The sequence below is a fragment of the Carassius auratus genome, chromosome 35 (genome assembly GCF_003368295.1).
Source record: "Carassius auratus strain Wakin chromosome 35, ASM336829v1, whole genome shotgun sequence".
In the NCBI taxonomy this organism is placed as follows: Eukaryota; Metazoa; Chordata; class Actinopteri; order Cypriniformes; family Cyprinidae; genus Carassius; species Carassius auratus.
In genome coordinates this window covers 12,800,557-12,823,061 of record NC_039277.1, presented here as the reverse complement: position 1 = coordinate 12,823,061, position 22,505 = coordinate 12,800,557, and the positions used below count along the sequence as shown (strand labels likewise).

Here is a 22,505-nt window from a genome sequence, read left to right as displayed (position 1 = left end):
CTTGATGAATTACAGTATTAAGTCTCACACACACACACACACACACACACACACACACACATATATATATATATATATATATATATGAATAATGTATCTTAGTGAAGTTTTGGATGGTAGTGTAATTACTAATTAAATTGCAAAAATAGCCAGTGTATGAGGTTTATAGAAAATGTATAATAAATATTTGACAAATAACAGAATCAATAAATATTTGACAAATAATATATTTTTTTATTTTATATTTCAAAATAAATTATCGAAAAATATTGAATCCAAATACCATTTAAAAAAAAATACATATTCTTATGTCATTTTCCAAATCGTTTCTCACAAATACGAATTAAAGAAGATTGTATAGAAATAAAGTCCATCAGCTGGTCTTCCGACTTGTATTCCATACTGGTTTCTCTCTCATAATACTCTTCTTTCTTCTTTCCATGGCTAACAGCGAGAACCTGAAGGCTGAAGTTTATTTCCTTCAGGTTCTCACAGGTCTGATGTTTTGTCTATGAAAGGCAAAAAGGAACACATTCAGTTGCAAGAATTCAAATCTAAATGTACATGGCTTTACAAATAGCAGGGGACTTATGTATTCTGTTAAGTATTGATTATAAAAAAAATAAAAGATGACTGGACAGTGCCTGTGCTCATGCTTTGGATTTCCACATCCTCTTGATAGTTGTCTTGATTTCTTTGGGATTTTACTGCACACATAAACATCATGGACCATTTATATACTGGACATCTAAACTCTGTGTTCTTTTAGCAATAAACACTATTATGCAGATTAATTATTATACAGAAAGTTCTGTTCACTGTATTACCTTTGTATATTTTTATAATTAAAATGAATGCAAGAAGAACGATTAATCCGACAAAGATACCCAACATCCACATATTAGATTTAAGACAATCTACAGAGAAAAAGAGAAGAAACATGTTAAAGCAAGACAGATGTTGCTGCTAAAAAGTAAACTGCCACAATGTTTTAGCAGGAAATGAGTTCTAGCTTTAGTCCAGCAGATTAATTGATGGATGGATGCGTTCATGGTTCAGTGGTTACCTTTTCCCTCTCTGGAGGATGAAATAACAACTCGGGTCTGTACCAGATGCCTTATCTTTGCTCCTAAGAAGGTACATGTGTAAATTCCAGAATGTTCCAACCCAGGGTTCTTCAGGCTTAGTGAAACATCCCCCTTCAATTCGTTGTCTTCCTTTAATTCTGCGTGATCCCAGGAGCTGCTGGATTTACGTGACCGGCTGTCATACGTGAGGATATCTGTGGTTTTGTTTGCTGCCGTAAAAGTCCAGACCAGAGAGAAGGACTGAAGTTTCTTGGGAGCTTTACTTGGTATAACCAGGTCTTTCCCTTCAAAGCCGGTAATTTCTGTGACGTATACGAGACAACATTGGAATTATCACCTTTATAACACATTTTGCACATTATAGTATGATTACGTTTTACCTTGCAGCTGTAATGAAGCTGTCCATGTCTGTGTGCCATATCTGGAGCTGATGTTACACACGTAAACATGATCAAGGCAGTTGTTTTGCTGTTTTAGGATGCTCTCCACTCTAAAGAGGCCCCTTCCTCCAGGAGCCATGCGGGTGATGTGTTGCAGAACAGCAGGACTTGACCTGGGTTCTGTGCTCCACTGCACCACCGGCGCTGGATAGACATCTTTAGTAGAGCACTGGATCAGCCCAGAGGGATTGATGTCAATAGAGATCGACCTGATGGGAGCTGGAAGACATCAAATTAACGAATGAACCAACAGGTAGGTAGATAGGTAGATAGGTAGATAGATAGATAGATAGATAGATAGATAGATAGATAGATAGATAGATAGATAGATGTTAAAATCGTTTAAAAATTAAGTTTAAAAATGCGTCATTGTATTTAATATATATTAACAATTTAATGATTAATCAGTCACAATTCAGCCATGATCAGATGAGAAGTCGCCAACAACTATTACTTTTTTTTATCAGCTTTTATTTGTTTAAGAGTGGTAATCAACTTACCTGCTATTTTATATGAGCAAACTGACAAATATCTAACAGATATTGGTCTTTTAAAAAAGAAAATCACTCCAAATGTGTGCTGTTGTTGTTGTTGTTGTTTGTGCTTCAAATAAAGCAAGTCATTGTACCTGCCAGCTAACTAAATAAAATAAAAAAGCTAAAAAAGTATTCACAATTCAGCAGCAGCAACAACAATAATGATAGTAATAAAGAATTTAAAGATAAATTCAGTGCGTGAGTGAACTGTGCAAATGAATCAAACGGAATCATTTTTACACTAAATGAATCGAATCACAAAAATAAGCAGAAAAATCAAGCAGAAAACACACACAAACACGACATGATTCTTGTAATATAATCTGGGAAAACTACTCTAATCCGCTAATGTCCACTGACATATGAACTGGAACATCTCGTTGGTAAATAAACTGAGCTGAACACATTTTAATTAATTAAGCTGTTTCGATCAACTTAAAAGGTCGGTTGAATTAAAGGTTCGATGACTCACTCATATTCCACAAAAAGACTCACTTGTAAATTCGCGGCATTTGCTCTAATCAAATAATAGAACGAATCTGAATGAATCTCTTTAGTGAACTGATTCTCAAGATAAAAATGAATCACTAAATCATTAGGCCTACTGCAAATGCATAACTATGCAAACCTCTCACTACTACAACTACTAATAATCACAAATAATACATTTAAAATAAATGAAAGTATTCCTGCAAGAGAAACAAACCTTCCACTGTCGCAACAGCATATGCCAGAGTTCCATTGTTGACCACACATTTGTATCGTCCTCTACTCCTCGTATCTACTGGTCTCACGAGCAGCGATGCGTTGCCATCAGAGACGCTGCTGTCGCTGATCAGTTCCACGCTGACGTTGCCATGGATGAGACGCTTTCCCGCCTGCTGTAAACTGAGTATGAGCGCCTCCTGCTGGTACCACTGGATCTTCACATCATCATTAGTGGGCGTGTAAGAACAGGGAAGAACACAGTCCTCAGAGAAGATGCAGGTCACGCGAACCTCTGCAAATCATCAACAACAAAAAACTTTCAGAAGTTCCTGCATGTACGAGAATAATTTATAGACCTTATGGATAATACTTGCTATGAATTCATAACCTTTATGTAGTGATTTCACATATTTGGACTCTTGAAATACATTTATAAATACATGAATGCTGTTGCATTAGCACTTTTTAACAAAACACCAAAAAATTATTAAGTTATTTTAGTTATTGTATAATCTCCAGTCAAGATTGGTGATCTAATGCAATGAACATATGTGATAGGTGGTAATTCTACCATTTAGTAGATTTTTTGGTAAAAGTTGCTGTGATGTTATTGCGTGATCATGTTGCCACAGCTTTTTTCAAGTTGGTGTTGTTTAGTCAGCTTTTCAATGGCTTCCTCTTTTTATGTGGTTAATAAGCGGGAAAATGCCTTTATATCATTTGAGTAACTTTTCAAAAGTCGCAAAAAATGTCCAAATGATTTTTTTCAATAGTTATTTTTGTTGTTATATGCTTTTAATTAAAAAAAAAAACTAAATAAATAACAAAAAAAAGGACCTAAGTCTTGCAAAAACCACGCAAAATGCTAATTTGGCAACATTTTAATTTGCATATCTCTAACAAACAGTTTCCTCACCACATGCTGTGTGGGTGTGCAGTCACCCATATCATGTATGCAACTTTTTTTTTTTTTTTTTTTCAGAAGAAAAGGGAGTTCTGCTGCACCTATTTGCTGTCAGGCCTTTTCTGTGAATGATTACAAATGTGTGTTCCCCCATAACATCACTAAGAGGACATGCTTTGTGATTAGCCGAATGCCTCATAGGTGTGACATAAATTTTACACCTCTTGTGATACTGTGATGCGTATCCTGGTCAAAACATGACGCGAAAAGACAAAAACATTAAAAACCCATTATAAACTAGGCATTTGTTGCATCCAGTGGGGACATAATTAGTCGTTCATAAAATGTGCTGCACACATCTGAATATGTGGGTTAAACTGTTCTGGAACAGTGTTGTAACTTAACCACTGATTTCTAGTCGTATCCTCTTTTGGAAGGCTAAACAATGAGACAGACAACATGCGGCAGCGGTGGCAGCAACAATAAAGTTCTTTCTTTCTTTGTATGAACATTTTGGGGGTGTTATGCAAATCTTCCCCCATCGAGACGTAGACATGTGGGGGCATGGGCCAGTCTTAACTTTTATAAAGAATATCTCATTGGGTCTGGCGCAGTGGATAAGACACGTGCCTTTGGTGTGAGAGTCCTGGGTTTGAATCCACTGTTAGACACCAATGTGACCCTGAGCAAGACACTTAACCCCTAGTTGCTCCAGAGGCGTGCAACCTCTGACATATATAGCAATTGTAAGTCGCTTTGGATAAAAGCATCAGCTAAGTGTTCCTGTAGCTCAATTGGTAGAGCATAGCACTATCAAGCGCAATGTTAGGGGTTTGATTCCCTGGGAACACATGATAGGTAAAAATTGATAGCCTGAATGCACTGTAAATTGCTTTAGATTAAAATTGTCTGCTAAATGCATAAATTTAATTTCATTTAATTTTAAATGAATAAATGTAATAATGAATTAATGTAATACTCTAAAGAGAAAGGAAAACTTGAAATCGCATCATATGACCCCTTTAAATACTGTTTTTACCTGATTATACTTACTGTACTTAAGTAACATTTTCAGTGCAGGACATTTACTTGTATCAGAGTATTTTTACAGTGGAGCACACATGAATCTTTGTACAGTGTTGTTAGCTGGGCAGCCAGAGCAAAGGCCAAAGTGAAATCACCAATGAAATCTGACATCTGCTGTGTCATAAATGTTGTTTCTTTTGTTCAAACAGTGTTATAAAAAGAGTATTTTTCAGGCTAGATGTGCATGCAAAGTCGTAAGAGCACGCTCAGAGCGCTGACCATATATATATATATATATATCTATGGCACTGACTGTTTTTAATGGCAGCTGCAGTGATGCGCTGACTTTATTGATTATCGATTGGCTCTTTCATTCAGAAGGCGGGGCATCCTGTGATTGAGCAGCCATATTGAGTGTTGCATTTTTCCCCATTCAAAACTATATAAGTGACACATCTTGGGTATTCTATAGTCTTTGGCCAGAGCGATTTTTGTCGCTCGAACTGGTGGCATTGTAAACCACAGTTTGTCTACACTGGACATGACATATTAGCAACCATTGAAAATCATTTGAAATTTGTGTAAATATGTCATAAATAGAACACAACAGCAGTTTTCTGTTGGGGATTTGTCTTGTTGCACTGCATCCAGTGTAGTCACCATCGCTGATTATAATGAGATCTATAGTGTTTTGTCGCACCACACCACATCCGATGTAGAAATGGTGTAAGATAGCACCAGATTATCTTTTTATCTTTATCTACAGATTAGTCAGCATTGGTCGCATCTTGATGCAACAGTAAATGTCTATTCTATTGGAACAGTTGTGGTTTGTTTTACTTCTGTTTCTTAACTTATCTTGATGCATGTAAAACTTTCCTTTGTGCTAAGTGTCTAGTGTAGATCTAATATAGAGAGAGGTCTTGGCTAGCTGAAAAATTCACAGTGACTGTGTAAGTCACAAATGATGAGCCAGAGTGAATTCTAGCTGACTCACTCATCTTCGTACTAACAAAGAGGGGCTCAAAAACCCATTAGCTGAAATTCTTCTTCCACTTGAGATCTGAGAGTAGCATCCACTTTTTTCATAGTAAATTAAATAAAGTAAAAAGCAAATAGAGTTCCTGTGGCTCAGTGGTAGAGGATTGCTTTAGCACCACAAAAGGTTGTGGGTTTAATTCACAGGAAACACACATAATGATAAAAAAAAAAGAAAAAAAATTATAGCCTGAATAAAGTAATTTCCTTTAAATAAAAAAAGTCTGCTAAATGCATAAATGTAAATAAATATTAGATTTGAAACTTTAAAAACTTAAAAATTATAAATCTTGCCTTGGCAACTAACTGAAATGGATACGTTTAACTTGAAGTAATAAAATAAAATTACACTGATTTAAAAATAAATAAAACAAAAAAGTTCAACTAAAATGAAATTGAAACTGAATAACTGGAAATATAAAAATGCTAATTCGAAATATCAATAAATATTATAGTATTATATAAATAATACTAGAATAACACTGCCTAATATATACTGAACCTACATAATAATTTATAACACTTGAAGCAATCATTAAGGGTATCTAATATAAATACAAAAAAAAAAGAATACTGGACAGGAAAGAATTCCTAAAGAGGAGCTACATAATAACTAGAGAAAAGATGTCTGTGGATGATCTTGCCAACATTGATGCCTTCTTCCATCCACTTGAATCACATAATAAGGTATATTCATAACATACTGTAAGTCTTTCCTGGCATCTTTTCAGCCTTCCAACTGTGATGTACAAATATGAATTGATATAAAGTGACTAGATGAAAGTGGCAGGTACTAAAATTAAAGCAGATACAGAGCAAAAAAAAAGAAGAAGAAAATTAACTTCATATGATTGATTCATGAACAGAACTTGGAACTGCTTGATTTGATAAAGGAAAGTGGTATTCTTACAAATAAAAACCAATCACATACTGGAGAAATGAGCAAGAAGTTAGAAAAATGTCAAAAATAAAATCACAATAAAAGTTAATCTTACCTGGAACCTTACATGCCACTAAGGAAAAAATCCATAAAAAAATACAAGCGCCATAGTGGGTCCTTGACATTCTCCCTTACAACGTTTTGAAGCAAAGTAAGAAGTGAGGGATTCAAAGAAAATGATAGGCAGAAAGAAAACTGCAGAGAAGAGAGTCTCTCTCGATGACGTAATCAGACCTTGTTCCTCTCTACTGTTTCACAGACAGGCAAAAAAAAAAAAAAAAAAAAAAATGAAGTAGGCCCTGCATCCACCTGAATGAGAGTCTTTGTGAATATAAAAACTACAAGAGAAAGTAAATAGAGAAAGTTCTTGAGGTGACTTTTGAATATTGGCTCTGCTGTGAATTTGCAGTGGGTATAAATGGCAGAGAAGAGAGAGAAAGAGAGAGAAAGAGAGACAGAAGGCAGACAGGTTTCAATGCTAAATGGCAGCTGAGACCCTTTCCCCCCTTCCAAGTACTCCTGCAAATAACTTAACAATAACCTTCCCACACTGCCCCAAGCCAACCTTTCTAAAGCTCCTGGTCTTTTATCACCACCGTGTTCTTTGTTGAGGTTTCGCTAAATGCTGCAAATTTCCCTACAACCTTCTTGCTCAATCTGCCAAACTAAGAGAGTGAAAGTATGTGTACTTTACTAGAAGTGGATTGCAGTAACTCCGATGGTTAGTGAAGATTCTTATGACATCAGACCATGAAACAGTTGTTTCCTTCCTGAACGAAGCCCTACAGATGACCCGATACATTTTTCAGCTTGAAATTCCATTCTTCATTTGTCAGATGGATAATGCTTAGAAGTTTAAACTGACTTTGGTATTTACAGACTTTGACAGGTGCAAGTTGTCATTCCAACCTGCATAGATTTGAGATGTGAGGAAGTGCTTTACTTGTCTGAGCTGATCGAGTGCCTGCAGTGCAGCAGAAGTGTGGTCAATGTGTCTGATGACATGGCAGTGATGCACCAATTCTGCCAACAGCGGCAGTTCAGTAAATACATTCCTGTTGACTTTAATCACACTGCACTCAAATGTGATTCGGTTTTCATATCCAATCTTTAGGAACGACTGCAATTTCATTTTGCAACCAATGACAAGTTTCTCTATTTTTCTGATAAACTGTATGGCCTTAAAACATTGAAACTTTTAGCTTTTAACTGTTACAGTAGGCTACTTGCATGCGAATGACCAAAATCTCCATGATTACAGTTCAACAAATTTTACGCACATCTGTCAAATCTGTTGGTCTTATACATTTTGCCTTTGAGCAGATTCAAATATTTATTTTTCTGATGGGTTTAGATAAAGTAGCTCTTTTAATCCTTAAAGGGATAGTTCGCCCAAAAATGAAAAATAAAAAATAAAATAAAAATACATGATTTACTCAACTTCAAGCCATCTTAGGTTTTAATGTTTCATGTTTTAGACTAGAGACCGCAAAATGAAGTCCTTGAAATGACACGTTCACAGTTTGTAGATCAAGTAGTTACTAAACAGTTCTAAAAGAATATTTCCACTTTTTGATATTGTTGATATTGATAGCTACTGTATATCATTTACTTCAACATTTTGTGATCTCAACAGTATTAGCTCTCCTGTCATACAGTATTTGGCCACAAGAGGATGTTTATGAAATGTGTGCTGATAAACAAAGATGAAGTGTGATTGTGGAAATGATGCTTTTGCTGTGACTGTGGAACAGCTTTTTTTATCCTTCTTATAATGATTAATGATCTGAATAGGGAAGGATGATCCAGGTTCAGTGTAAAAGAGCAGTCTTCCTCTATTCTAGATGCATTGAGGCACGTGCATGTCTCTCTTAGATGCCAGCACTCTTCTGTGCCCTCAATCAGACTCTAATCCTGGATTACAGGAGCATGCTACTGCTCTAGGATTACTCTTCTACTGCTGCAATTTTATTATTGATTGTGTGCTACTGTGTTTCATCAGATACTCGATTCGAATACTGTTTATTCTATTTTATATACATAGAATCTGTCTGTCTCTCCTCTGTTCCTCTTTCTTATGCTTCTATATCCCAGGGAATGACTTTTATTAGAACTAATAGATTTAAACTTTTCCCCCGCTTTTGTCATTAAAACTATTGGATACTTTTTTTTTTCATGATTTTTTTTACTTTTGCCCTTGTCCCAAACCAAGACTTTCAATTAAAAAAAATATCAAAATCCATCAGAAATATTAATTGCTACATTTTTTTAAATTATGATAATTTAAATAGAGAAATATTCTGACATTTATTGTGCATATAATTTTATATTTGCCTATAATTTATATTATACATTATACAATAAGTAATGGTATATTTATATTTAATAGATTAGATTATAACTTACCGTAATTATAGTCCTAGCACTATTTAACGTGAACTTGCTTTTCCAGAAATGTTTAAAATGTTTTTTTCTGCTGTCAATTCCACAGTTGAAAGGTATGTGTGTGTGCACGCTGCATGTATAAATTAACTTATAAAAATTAATGAATACATTTTTATAATTGCCTAATTCAATATTTCAGTGTTGTTTTTTATTCAGTCAATCAGAATACTATAAAATCTATTCTATAGACCAACACTAAACTGTTTATCAGCATCATCAAAAGTCATCTTTCCAGCTATCCCTGTTTTGTTTCCCTTTTCATCTCTCCATCAGCTCTTGATGTTCTCAAAGACCGTAACCCTCTTTGAAGCGATGTAAGATCTGTCAGATTACCCTGATGGTGATTTCTGAGCCTGATTCCTTCTCTCTGAGATACAAAGTCAGTCGGGCAAGCTGTCTGTCTCAGCAATGTGTATGATTTGGAAATAAAAAAGTATGATCCTTGCCTTTTTTTTAGCTAACCTGATGCTAGAGCTAGTTGTGGTTGTGATGCACCTCCCCTTCCCCTTCCCCATGGAGTTTATAGGTTACTAAAAGATTTCAGCAGCTGCATGTAAGAAGATTAGAGAGGAATTAACATCATTCCTTTGTCATTATTGAAATAAATTGATATTTGGTTTTAATCGGAGGGAGGGGGATCGCGGGAGAGCAACATGTTCATAAGAGCAGACAGGCTTTTAGGCAGGGTGGGAATCGTGGACCTCCAGCCGTATACACACTAACACACATGCACGAAAGCAGAGCTCAAAGGATTTCAAATGGGAGCATGTAACTTTTGCTGCCCGGTGTGGATCTAAGGGCCTTTTCTGTGTCGGAATGGGCGGCACTACGAGATGGAAAGGATGCTGGGTAAGGAACTCCAGAGACTGATCCCACACCGTCTCTCTATTTTTCCCCGCGTCAGATCCTGGAGCTCAGGACTCGGCCATGATCTTTGCTGTCTCTGTACTGAGGCTGATGTGCCTGGCCTGGCTGATGCCCGTCGCCCTGCTCAAAGGAAGCAACACGCAAAACCAGCGCAGGCACAAGGATGTCTACCTGGGAGAAAACACACGGCACAAACATGGAGGGTGAGGATGCTCTTCCTTGCTCCTAAATGCATTTGCAGAGTGCTCTGGTAGTTGGAACTTGGCTTTGTATATAATCAATCAGCACCGTTCTGATAAATTTAAATACCTATGTCAGCCTGTTTATACTCTTGGTCTTATTTATTGTGGTCTCGTCTCTGTGGATTGATTTGTTAGGGTTATTTGAAGCTCTGCGCTGTGTTTTGACCTGCACTTTGGGGTTGTTGGATTGTGTGTGTTTGACAGTATAATTAATTGTGGACAAAGGAACTCTGTAATTAGAGATCATGTTTGAGCTGGGTATGTGAGGTAAACAAAAGAAAAACAGCACAGGGTACCAATTAGTCTTTTAGTACTGATCCAAAGGGAGGTCATTTTCGGGGAACAGTGCCATTTTGGGCAGAGGGTTTCAATACAAATACAAAAAAAAATTTTTTTACATTTATTTAATGGATCTAGAAAATTTCAATACAGAAAATTTGTAAGAAGTCTTAGTCTTAAAGACTAAACTTAGACTTAATGTGCTATATTATTTCAATAGTATATTGGGGTGGAAATATTGAGTTTGTCGTGGCCAATATAAGCGTTAACATAATATAACAAAACAAAACATTAAAATACTGACTTACAGTCTAAGAAATACTTAAAGTCCCTGAAATATGTTTCCAAAAACTTAAACACACTAAACAGAGATAAATATATCAAATAATGTGAATGTTTATCCTGTTAATTGTATTAGTAAGTCAGTGGGACTTATTTAGCAAAGAACTGGCAACTAGAAAAATTACTGTTTTTGTCGAATCAAAATAAGAAGCAAAATATTTTAGGCTAATTTTGTCAGACTTTAATTGTATTGAAGGCTTTTGATTAGAATAATATATACATGTAAAATTGTCTCAGTAGAGATATATCTGTTATTATGCTTTAAATGAGCTGGCATAGTAAACTGTTTATGTATAATGCATTCTAAATATATTTTTAATGTATATTAAAATGCATTATAACTTTTCATAAATATTGTAACCCAAGTTAAAATGCATTATAATATTTGCAGATTCCTTGTAATATCGGATATACAGTATATGCTGTTTGTTATGTGTTATGTGTTTAATGTATACTTAACATGGTCTAAAAGTGCAAGTTATTTAAATTATACTCTCTGAAAGTATAGCAATGTACAGAAAAATAGTATTATAATGTACAATAACTGTGGTTACATTTATTCATGAGATTATAAAAGTGTATTACAAGGCACAGTATTGCATTAAAAATACTTTTATTATAAATTATATAAAGGCTTTAAGTAAAGCATTACCGAAAACTTTCAGGATTTTCTTCTCAGGATGCTGTTTTTATCCTAACTTAACTTTGTGTATGTTATTGCTTATTTCTGTCACATTATTTTTTTTAAATCCTAATTTTGTCTTTTTTCAAACAGACGAATAGACTTTAAAACTAAGAAGTCTGACAGCACCAAATCTCTGCTGATTAAATCAGAGCAGCTGTTGCGAATCGAAGATCATGACTTCGCCATGAGGCCTGGTTTTGGAGGTGAGGGCATCTTTCCATTCGAAAGCCAGTTACAAATTACTTTCGGCTTTGCAAAGTCAGTAAAAATAATTGTATTCTCAAAAAACATGCTTGTTGTATTCATACTGAGCAAAAATCTACTGCTGGGAATTGTGATGCATTTTCTGATGGAAATCACACACCTTTGTTAGATGAAAACCTATATAAATAGATCCTTTCTTTAAGATGATATTATACATAACACTTTATTATCTGAAAGTCTCGTTCCCACATGCTTTTTAAGCTGATTACTTTGTATGAAGCATGCTGTGCCGATAGAGATATCACCCGTACTTGCTGCTGTTATTTCCTAGTATATGTCCATTGATATAACTCACAGAACGGGGTTAAGCACTGTGTCATGGGCCAAATGACCAGAATGTGACTCTGCTGCTGCTGAGATTGTCAAAAATGTAGGTTAGAAAGTCATATGCGATGTGTCCAAATCTGAAAAAAAGAGAAAAAACTAAAAACACTCTGACCCAGATTGGTAGTAGTGCCAAGCAGACAATACACAGAGGACAGCTGTGTTTTATGCACAGTAATCTGCATCATAATCCCAGTGGCTCTCTGAGAAAGCCTGAGAATGTAGCTACATTTTTACAGGCTAGCCAAATGTAGCTGTTTTAAACAAGAACATAGAATGGAATACAGTTTTTTCACATTTTTCAAATAATATCCTTGTCTGAGATTCTCTGTTCTAACTGCGATTTCAGATCCATTTAGGTCTATAAAAAAGGCAGCAACTATTTGAACTAACTGTACATAACGATAGAGGCTATTTACACTAAGTGCAAATAGCAATATATGCTATTTACACTGTATAAATAGCAATATATGCTATTTACACTGTGTAAATAGCAATTAGATGCTATTTACACTAAGTGCAAATAGCAGCATTTTTATAGTGATATGCTATTTCTTTTTACCCTGAGTTAAAATAGCAGTATTTTCTGCTATTTATACAAATGCAAATAATGGCAATTATCTGCACCTCATAGTTATACAGTGTGCAATAATAACAAATTGAGTGTAAGTTTTAACTTTAATTCCAATTACTAAATGGATGCCACCTTATTGGGACGATAAAGTCCTCACTACACCAACCCGTTACTTTATTTTCAACTTTTTGATTATTTCCTTCATTTTCATTGAAAAGAAATGCTTTTCTAATGTGATCTGAAATTATATATATCATAGATCAGTGGTAAATAGACACTGCATTTAAAAAATAACATGGTATATATCCGAAAAACAGTACCATAGTAGCTTTGTGTAATTTTGTCTGCTAATACCTACATGTGGACACTGGGATTGAGCTTTATTTCAATCCAGATTAGGGGAACATTATTTGTGCTCTAAAAAAAAAGTGAGAGGCTGATAATCACACCGAGTCATGTGCACTGAGTTAAGTCTCTGTTTGTAGGAAGCTTAACATCGCTTTTCAGATTTTATGTGGTTGATGACGCAGTCATGAGACAACTATTTGACACAACTGAGACTTTATATGTCATTTCTATATGCTAGTAAATTAAATGCATTTTTATACAATTAATATTATAGTAATAGAGAGTTTAGTTTGTATTATGAAAATGAATTCGCATTTTCAAGTGAATTTTTCATAGCAGTTTTAGGTTCTGTAGTAAAATCAGATTTTTAGATCATTTTTAGATGCAGAGATGATTCAATAATGGCAAAAAAGCAGACACTTTAATATCATTTGTTCTACTTAGAGAGATTACTACTTGTCTCCATGTGTTTGCTTGACGTGATGCAGTTGGGACTTGAGAGATTGAAGTTATGTACAATTCCCTTGAAGAAAAACAGCTGCCACAAGAAGATTGACAGCAGACCACTTAATTCAGATAGAGACAACTGTGATTGTTAACATGTGTATGTTAAGTCATTCTGTTATGACAATGCCAATTACATAGTCATCTCTCAAAAATATTTACTCATTTGATTTGATTACTGCTTCCACTGATGGATCTCATTAAATACTTGGTGATTTTATAGTTTAGCATTATATAGACAGGCTACAATTTAAGGAATCAGACTGTATTGTTTCTTCAAGGTTAGGTTGATAACTCTTTGAATTAGAGGAAGAAAACAGAAAACAGAAATGCGAGATAATTTCAATAATAGATCAGAAACAGCAGAGAACACATATGTGGTAACATCCTTAATAAACAAATAAAAAATACCACTGACAAAACTCATAATGTGTATCTTTGAACAAGCCCATAGCAATACTGATTTAGGTCTTTCCAGCCTTAACATAGGTCTTTCTGGGAGTTGGGCATGAAAAATGAATGAGTCACAGTTAGGTAAATGAGTCAGATTAATTGAGAAACTATTCCAACTGAATCATTAAAGTTTCTCTAGGAAGGACAGGAATCTGAGATCATTTTGATTGGAAATGAGACTTCAATGGTTGCTTTTAATGGTTTTGATTCACTGAAAGAAAACTATAAGAGCTTGTGACGTGTATCAGACAGTATTTAAGTAAGGTGTCGTGTACATCAGCAGCAGATGGATGCACGCTTATTGTATTTTCTTTATGGATCCGATTCTGGATAAGAACCAGTTTCAGTTCCCAAATTTACAGAGGTTAAAGGTTCACCTGACTAACGATGCTCAGATCAGTTGATGTTAGACGGGTTTAAAGAGAAATATTGAAGTTCAAACTGACTTTAGTACATCTGTGCACATCTGTTTTGGGAGAAACTGACAGAAACTCTAAGTGTATCAAACTGGGAAGTCACCATTTAAACTCATTACTGTCTTAGAGATAAAAATGAGTTATTAAATAGATGTATTTCAGTTTTAGTTTTTTTTTTCTATGTGTGATCTCTCACTTCTGATTCTTTTTTCTCTCCGTGACACTGAGCCCAGGCTCAGCTATTCCAGTGGGCATCGATGTGCAGGTGGAGAGCATTGACAGCATTTCAGAGGTCAATATGGTAAGTGTCTGCTCTTCTATAAATTACTTTTAACCTCTGACCTGTCAGTGAGATCTGGACACCCTCAACTCCCAGTGCTAGTCATACATCAAGCTTAAATCCTCCACCATTTAAACAGATTGGATTCATGACTGAGGCAGAGGGCAAAGGTTAAAACAACAAAGAATGAATGTGTGCAGAAAAGCATGTTAAATCCATAGACACGTTCATTTTACATATCTTTATGTACTTAAGTGTCGTTCATTTATTTTTATATATATATTTTTTTTTTTATTACATTTTTCCTTATCCCGTTTAAAAAAACATAAACTGAAGTATGAGAATTATGTATTGAAAACAAATGTTTGTTACCAGTTATAATCATATATACACAGTGACTTTCAAAGTATGAAGTAGTGGCTTAAGCAAACTGACAAAATCTTTCTCATGTCTTTTGTGGGCATAGGACTTTACCATGACCTTGTACCTTAGGCATTACTGGCAGGACGACAGACTGGCCTTCCCCTCCAGCAATAACAAAAGCCGAACGTTTGACGCTCGGCTGGTGAAAAAGATTTGGGTGCCTGACGTCTTCTTTGTTCACTCCAAGCGTTCTTTCATTCACGACACCACCATGGAAAACATCATGCTCAGAGTCTATCCAGATGGAAACATTCTCTACAGCGTCAGGTACCTGGAACCAGACGTTTTTACAAGAGCTGTGAGACTAGCAGTTTGCTTTGTTTCAAGATTTCACAAGAAAGGAGACAAGATATTTTCAGCTTTTTAGTTTGAAGTAAAGTTTGTCAAGAAAGGACAGTTCACCCAAACCTAAAAATTCTGTCATCATTTACTTAGCCTCATGCCGTTCCTAACCTGTATGACTTGGTTTCATCTGAAGAAAGAAATTTGATGTTTATTTTTAATACAAAAAGTGGAGAAAACAGTCTTCTGAAGTCATAGAGTAAGGAACAGACTGAAATCTCAGTCATTGTTCAGAGATAATCTTTCAACGTTTCAGCATTTCAAACATTTTGTTTAGTTTAAGTTATTTGAAATTTTATTTCAGCTTTATTTTAATTAACAAAATGTGTTTTAATAGTTTTGATTTAGTTAAAAACACTGAACAGTCATACAGGTTTAATTATGTGTGACCAAATCCCCTTTGTTTACTTTAACTGACAAATAAGGCATGGCTTTATATAGTTGGACAATATTTTTTTCAAAGAATTAACTGCATGTATGGTAAGTGTAGGCTTGTGTGCATGATCAGGTGTGCCTGAAACAGTTCATGCACAGGATCGGTTTTCATTTCAATTCATCTGAATTGTTTCCTTGATTTGTTGTTCTGCTAAGCACAATATCACGTCTCAATTTTAAAGGGGCTTTTTCAGTCTAAACGTAAGTGATTTGTTAAGGCTGTCCTGAATTGTGAATTACAGAATCACAGTGACGGCTCTCTGCTCTATGGACTTCAGCAGGTTCCCTCTAGACACACAGAACTGCTCTCTAGAGCTGGAGAGTTGTGAGTATGACCGTCTGTGTGTGCATGTACACTCAACATAAGCACTATCAACTGAGTACAAGAAATAATTAGTCAAAGCACTATGCTCGAAGTATAGCTGTAAATATATCCTAAATATACTGCAGCATGTTGTGTTTATGGGGTAGTTCACCCAAAAAAATGTACAAATATGTCATCTTTTACTCACCTTCATTTCGTCTGTGGAGCACATAAGACGAAATTAAGCAGGATGTTCATAGCTTGTACAATGAAATAAACAACAGTTTGAAAGTTTGGGGTCAGTAAGAATACATTTTTTTTGTAAACTTTTGTAAAAAAAAAAAAAAAAAAAAAAAAGAAAGAAAAGAAAGAAAAGAGAGTAGTCTTGGCACATAGCTAATATAAATAAGTAAAAATGTATATATATATATATATATATATATATATATATATATATATATATATATATATATATATATATATATATATATATATATATATATATATATATATATATATATATATATATATATATATGTATATATATATATACTTAAATTACTAAAACTGAAATAAAAATTAATTAATCCTATATAGAAACACACACACACACACACACACATATATATATATATATGTATACTATGTATGTATATATCTTTCTATATAGGATTAATTCATTTTAATTAATTGTATTTTTAATTAATTTTATTTATATATATACACACACACACACACAACAACTACAACAAACAAAATGGTAAAACTTAAACAAAAAAAATTAATATATTAAAGTAAAAGCTAATTTAAATAATATTAGTATACAATAATCCTATAACAGTATACAGATAGTGCTTTATGATTTTTTTACTAGTCACTATATTCTCTCATTATATGTCAGAAGAGTAACGTAAACATTAACCTAATGTGTGAAATGGAAAAAAGACAATTTTATGTGATTATGATGACATAATATTTATTTTTGGGTGAACTAGTCTAATAGTAAAGTAGGTTTTATATGTTACGGGCATGCTGGTGGTGTATCATATAACCCTTTTTTAATTTTGGTAGTTTTAACCAACATCTACCAACAGTTATATTTAATCTGATTCATAATCTGATTCATGCAAGCTCCATTGTTGCAAATATAAAATAATTGCACAGAAGAACTGGTTCAAAGTTGCATATGTCTGTCTCTTTCACCCATGACACACAGAATTACATGGGCCTCAGCTTCTGAGGAGAGATGACGGAGCTGGTTTTGCATCCTCTGTGTTCTCTCCTCTGAGGAGTGCTGTCCATGTATCTTCAAAGAGAGTTTGCTGTCTCACACCTCCCCACTCCCTTCCCATATTGAATTTTTTGCTCTCTTGAAGATGCATACAATGAGAACGACCTCATGCTCTATTGGAAGAATGGGAACGATTCATTAAGGACTGACGAGATTGCACTCTCGCAGTTTTTTATTGAAGAATTCCACCCTTCCTTCGGGCTAGCCTTCTACAGCAGCACTGGTATGTGTGCTTCACTTCCTTCTGAATGCTTTTATTACCGTACTACCATGTGCTTCATTACAGTAAACCAACAGAGAGTCCAGAAAATGAGATTTCCCAGCATTCCTGGGTGAAACGGTTGAATATATGCAGTGTTTTTCTTTCCCTTGATTTCTTGGGCTGAAGTAAGACGTCTACTCTTGGTCAGTCATAACAATCTGTCACAGATGACGCGTTTACCCCACGATCGGTTTGAAGTCGTCTAAGGCCCTGTCCCAAATGGCACACTTCATGTGCACTTCTTGCAGACTTACAGTGGCCTGCTGCGTGCGTGTGTCTGTTAAGTCCATCAGACCGTAGGGTGTTCCGTTCACCATTTTAGCTTTCATATTGTGTGCTTATGAGTGTCCCCTTTGCGGCCACTATATGCACCCTCGATGACCACCAAAGCGGCATTACATCACAGAAATGTAGACTCAGAGGAAGACCACAAGGGTCTTTAGGATGAGATTTGGGACAGGGCCTAATACGTGTCTCTGGAAAAAAAAGCACTGCATCAATGTGAACGTTTGACACAAAAATTAATAGATCAACAAAAACACTGACTGCATTTACCCTTCCATATTTGAAAACACAACACCAGGAAGCGCAGCCATTAAAGAGTTAATTTCTGGTGTAATAATTTACCAGTATTTTAAAAATGTATATGGGAATAGTGCTTTACCGGTAAAAAGATGTAATGTCCTTGTAAAAAAAATTTATTTACCGGTAAAGTACTTCCAGTAATTTTACACAATTTACTGGTATTACTGTGTGAAAGGGGCTAATGTCACATATTTCGTACAAAATGCATAAATAAAGTTAACATTTAAGAAATTTCACTAAAGCCTTTAATTTATTTATTTATTCTAAAAACTATTACAATTAAATTTATACTAAATAAATATTTATTTTCTGACTATTTATATCATTTTATTTCTATATTTAAAGGCATAGTTCACCCAAAATAATTGAATAAAGTTGAATAAAGTCATTGGGACCTATCATACACCCGTCGCAAAGCGGTTTCAGCCTGACACAGTTCTTATTTTCCCATCCTGTGCCGGGTTTTTTAAATAGCAAATGCTATTTTGAGGAACTGAAAATAGACTGCGCCATAGACCAACTCAAACCTGGTCAAAAGTCTGGCGCAATATTTTTTCTTTGTTATTTAAAGAGCACGTTAGTAATATGCGCCTATAGGCAGGTGCACAACACGTGTACAGTACACTTTGCTTATTAGACACACAGGGACACGAATCAGCACATTAACATTTTTAAAATGAAAAATTACACTCCACCATGTAAATAGCGAACCCGCCATGGCGCACGCGCAACTGGCTTTTAAAGGGAAAGGGATATGAGACTCTGATTGGTTTATTGCACGTTACGCCCCAAAAACACCCTAAGAGAATAGTGACAACCCATTTAGACCATGTGCCCGGGCACACCAAACATTTTCTCGTTGTTAAACTAGCATAAGTGGATCCGGACATGATTCTGAGTGTACATGTGCTGTGCGCTTTAGACCATGTGCTTATATTGTTAAAATAGGGCCCAATATTGTCGATATTGATATTATCGATATTGTCAAAGTCGATTCATAAAATTATGTTTGAACCACTGATGTCTCATGGACTGTTTTAATAATGTCTTTACTACCTTTCTGTACCTTGAATAGGGTCAGAAAGCTCTCGGATTTCACCAAAAATGTCTTACTTTTTGTTCAGAAGATAAACAAATGTATTATAGGTTTTGAAAGACATGTGGGTGAGTAATTAATGAAAGAATTAAAATTTTGGGGTGAACTATTCCTTAAAGTTCTGTTAACTAAATCATCTAACATGTATGAAATTATATGTTTAAGTCCATTATGCTGTTAAATACATCAACAGTAAGTCATTGAGCAACACATATCCCGAGAATGATGCCTTTAAGGTTTAATTTTGTTCTTTCCTTTTTTTCGCATTAGTATCCGTTGTAAATATCCCGTACTTTCTGTTTCTCTCAGGCTGGTATAACAGGCTGTACATAAACTTCATCCTCAGGAGACACATATTCTTCTTCATGCTGCAGACATACTTTCCCACAATGCTAATGGTCATGCTCTCCTGGGTGTCCTTCTGGATCGACAGGAGAGCCGTCCCGGCTCGTGTCTCTCTAGGTATACCTCCAGAAGAAACATCCTAATTTTAGAAATTTGTTCTATTTAACTTGTTAGATTTAATGTTAGAGCTGTGACCTGTAATTTCGCCTCAGATGGGTTGGTAATAGTGAGCTGTGTGTATTTACTTTGTTCTCTCTGGTTATTACACTCTACAGGAACAAGTACAAACTGGTATAGAGAGAACAGAATTAAATTACCTCAAAAATACCTTGATAGTCAGGCCAGCAGGCGATAGACACGCAGCCAGGAAGTTGCTCGTTTCACACATGTCGATGACATCAAGCCCAGAGAGAGTCACAACAGAATAGAAGTAGTAGCCCACATAATGCGTGTCTTCCTGTATGCTTTCTTAAGAAGGACTATAGAGAAGTGTTGCAACCTGCTCTGTATGTGTGCAAATTCGTAATAAACAATGACTAATTTAAAGAACATGTAATTTCCTTTCACACCCAATTTGACCGTCCATAATCTGGTGGGGACTCTTGTGTGAGATGCAATAGATGGAAACATTATTTGCTTGATAAACTCTGCCCTCTCTTCCTGTTTCTTTTGATCTCCTACAGGAATCACAACCGTGTTGACCATGTCTACCATAATAACAGGCGTCTCAGCATCAATGCCTCAGGTGTCTTATGTGAAGGCTGTGGACATTTACCTTTGGGCCAGTTTCCTCTTTGTTTTCCTGTCGGTCATTGAATATGCTGCCGTGAACTACTTCACTACAGTGGAAGAGATGAAAAAACTTCGGAAAGGAAAGGTCAGGGTCACGGACTCATCAGAGATTGTATGTGGTGATATTTGCTCTGGTAATATGAACAAGATTGAATATTCACTTTTAAGCTACACATCGCCCCCTATGGTAATTTTCAGACAACACAAATTCAAGCTAAAGTTTATCATATAGTAACCATAGCTTGTGTCAAAATATACATTTTAATTATAATTTATATTAACAAGATTAAAATAACTTAATTTTAATTATAAAATAAACTGATATTTTGAAAGCAATAAAATTATTAACTCATAGATAAAATATTATAAATAAATATTTGGATTCTTTTATTACCTAATTTAAATGCAACATAAATTTTTTTGCCTAACAAAAATTTACCTTGTTAACCATATTTTCTGCCAAAATACTATAACAACAACAATGCATTCATAAATAATATATTGTTATTTTTATTTATAAAAAATGTAAACAACTGAGATTTTGAAAGCCATAAAATTAATAATTCATAAATAACATTATAACATTTATTTTAAATAGAATAATTATTATTATTAATTCATAAATAGGTCATTTAAATTAAAACAACTTAATGGCATTAGCCTAACAAAACTTTACCTTGGTTACCATGGTCAAAATAATAACTGATAAAAATGTAAAGCAAATTAAAAATGTAAAGAATTCTTGCAATGGTTGAAGGAAACCCCCTATTCATTTATTTTGGATTTACAATGTTAGATATTTACTTTCTCGCATTTCTCTTTCTAACAAAGCTTCCAGTTTCTTACGATGCAACCCAGGCTATGGCCTACGATGGCTGTTTTCACGATGACATAGATGTATCGCCTTTCCCCGAGCTCCCCACAACACCAAGCACAACGCGGACCATCCCACCCAGAGCCTCCTCCACTGAGCCTCCACCCACCGAAGGCACGAGACTCTGGAGGAAACGTTCAGTCGGCAAAAACATCAGATTCATAATGAGCAACAGCTACATGATTGACTCATACTCCAGAATCATCTTTCCACTGGCATATCTTCTCTTCAACATCATCTACTGGTGTATCTACTCTTGAACGTGTAGCTTGCTTTTCTAACCAGTCGCTGTAATAAATCCAGGATGAGCCAGTCTTATATTGCACAAGACAGTTGAACTTTGGGGCTGTCAAAATGAACTCTGCCAGTAAGCACAAGTGACCTAGTAGACCAAAGTAGACAGATTTGATTTGAAGTGTAACTGGAGAAAGATCCAGATGGATGTTAGATATGGAGATCTATTTAAACATTTGGCATTTCTTATAGCATCTAAAGGAATGTCTTTTTGTCATAAACTCTCAAATGCAAGGAGCATATTCACCTCATTCAAGGATATACTGCATAAACAGCTGCTTACCTTACACTTGTGACTGTTGTTATGGGATCCATCCATCACCCCAGCTTTATCTCCTAGAGTTCATTAGATCCGAGAGCAGAAACATGAAACCAAACCAACCTGCTTCATATGCTCAAGAATTATATCAACATGCAAACTTGTGAATAAATTAAGCCTCATGCTAGTCTCACATATTAGGAATTTTGGGCCATGTTTTTCTGTTAGGACCGCCTAATTGAACAGGAAGTAGATGTTTGAGTGACATGTTAAGTGATCAATCACAGTTCAGAGTTTCTTGATGTTTCTAGACACTACCATTCAAAAGTTTGGGGTTGGTAATATGTATTTTTATGTTTTTAAAAGAAGTCTCTTATGTTCGCCAAGGCATTTATTTGATCAAAATGCAATAAAACTGTAATAATGTGAAATATTGTTTTCTATTTTACATGTATGAAACATTTAATGCACAATAAACATTTCTTATTAGTAATGATGAA

The 22,505-nt window shown here is 35.0% G+C and overlaps 2 protein-coding genes across 2 annotated transcripts; one reads left to right on the top strand and one right to left on the bottom strand.

Moving 5' to 3' along the window:
- Window positions 1-217: 217 nt before the first annotated feature.
- hhla2a.1 (HERV-H LTR-associating 2a, tandem duplicate 1) lies at window positions 218-7,268 on the bottom strand. The gene is made up of 7 exons (XM_026220052.1): window positions 6,736-7,268; window positions 2,771-3,064; window positions 1,469-1,747; window positions 1,067-1,390; window positions 828-917; window positions 645-707; window positions 218-509 (listed from the first exon to the last, which is right to left on the bottom strand). Exons 1-7 carry the CDS (start codon window positions 6,803-6,805, stop codon window positions 490-492), a joined length of 1,140 nt encoding a protein of 379 aa, XP_026075837.1. The 5' UTR covers window positions 6,806-7,268; the 3' UTR covers window positions 218-489.
- Window positions 7,269-9,763: 2,495 nt separating this feature from the next.
- gabrr3a (gamma-aminobutyric acid type A receptor subunit rho3a) lies at window positions 9,764-22,333 on the top strand. The gene is made up of 9 exons (XM_026220051.1): window positions 9,764-10,195; window positions 11,631-11,743; window positions 14,657-14,724; window positions 15,170-15,393; window positions 16,146-16,228; window positions 17,584-17,721; window positions 19,751-19,903; window positions 20,470-20,663; window positions 21,410-22,333. The coding sequence occupies exons 1-9, from the start codon at window positions 10,053-10,055 to the stop codon at window positions 21,710-21,712; spliced, it is 1,419 nt and encodes a 472-aa protein (XP_026075836.1). The 5' UTR covers window positions 9,764-10,052; the 3' UTR covers window positions 21,713-22,333.
- The last annotated feature ends 172 nt before the right edge of the window (window positions 22,334-22,505 follow it).

Bases quoted from the DNA above. Each gene is read 5' to 3' on its own strand.
- hhla2a.1 (XM_026220052.1), bottom strand. From the start codon at position 6,805: ATGTCAAGGACCCACTATGGCGCTTGTATTTTTTTATGGATTTTTTCC. The intron at 1,748-2,770 runs GTTTGTTTCTCT...GATGTCTTCCAG, and splicing joins TGCTGTTGCGACAGTGGAAG to CTCCCATCAGGTCGATCTCT. The intron at 510-644 runs GCACTGTCCAGT...TGCCTTTCATAG, and splicing joins AATCCAAAGCATGAGCACAG to ACAAAACATCAGACCTGTGA.
- gabrr3a (XM_026220051.1), top strand. From the start codon at position 10,053: ATGATCTTTGCTGTCTCTGTACTGAGGCTGATGTGCCTGGCCTGGCTG. The intron at 15,394-16,145 runs GTACCTGGAACC...TGTGAATTACAG, and splicing joins AACATTCTCTACAGCGTCAG to AATCACAGTGACGGCTCTCT. The intron at 16,229-17,583 runs GTGAGTATGACC...GCTCTCTTGAAG, and splicing joins CTCTCTAGAGCTGGAGAGTT to ATGCATACAATGAGAACGAC.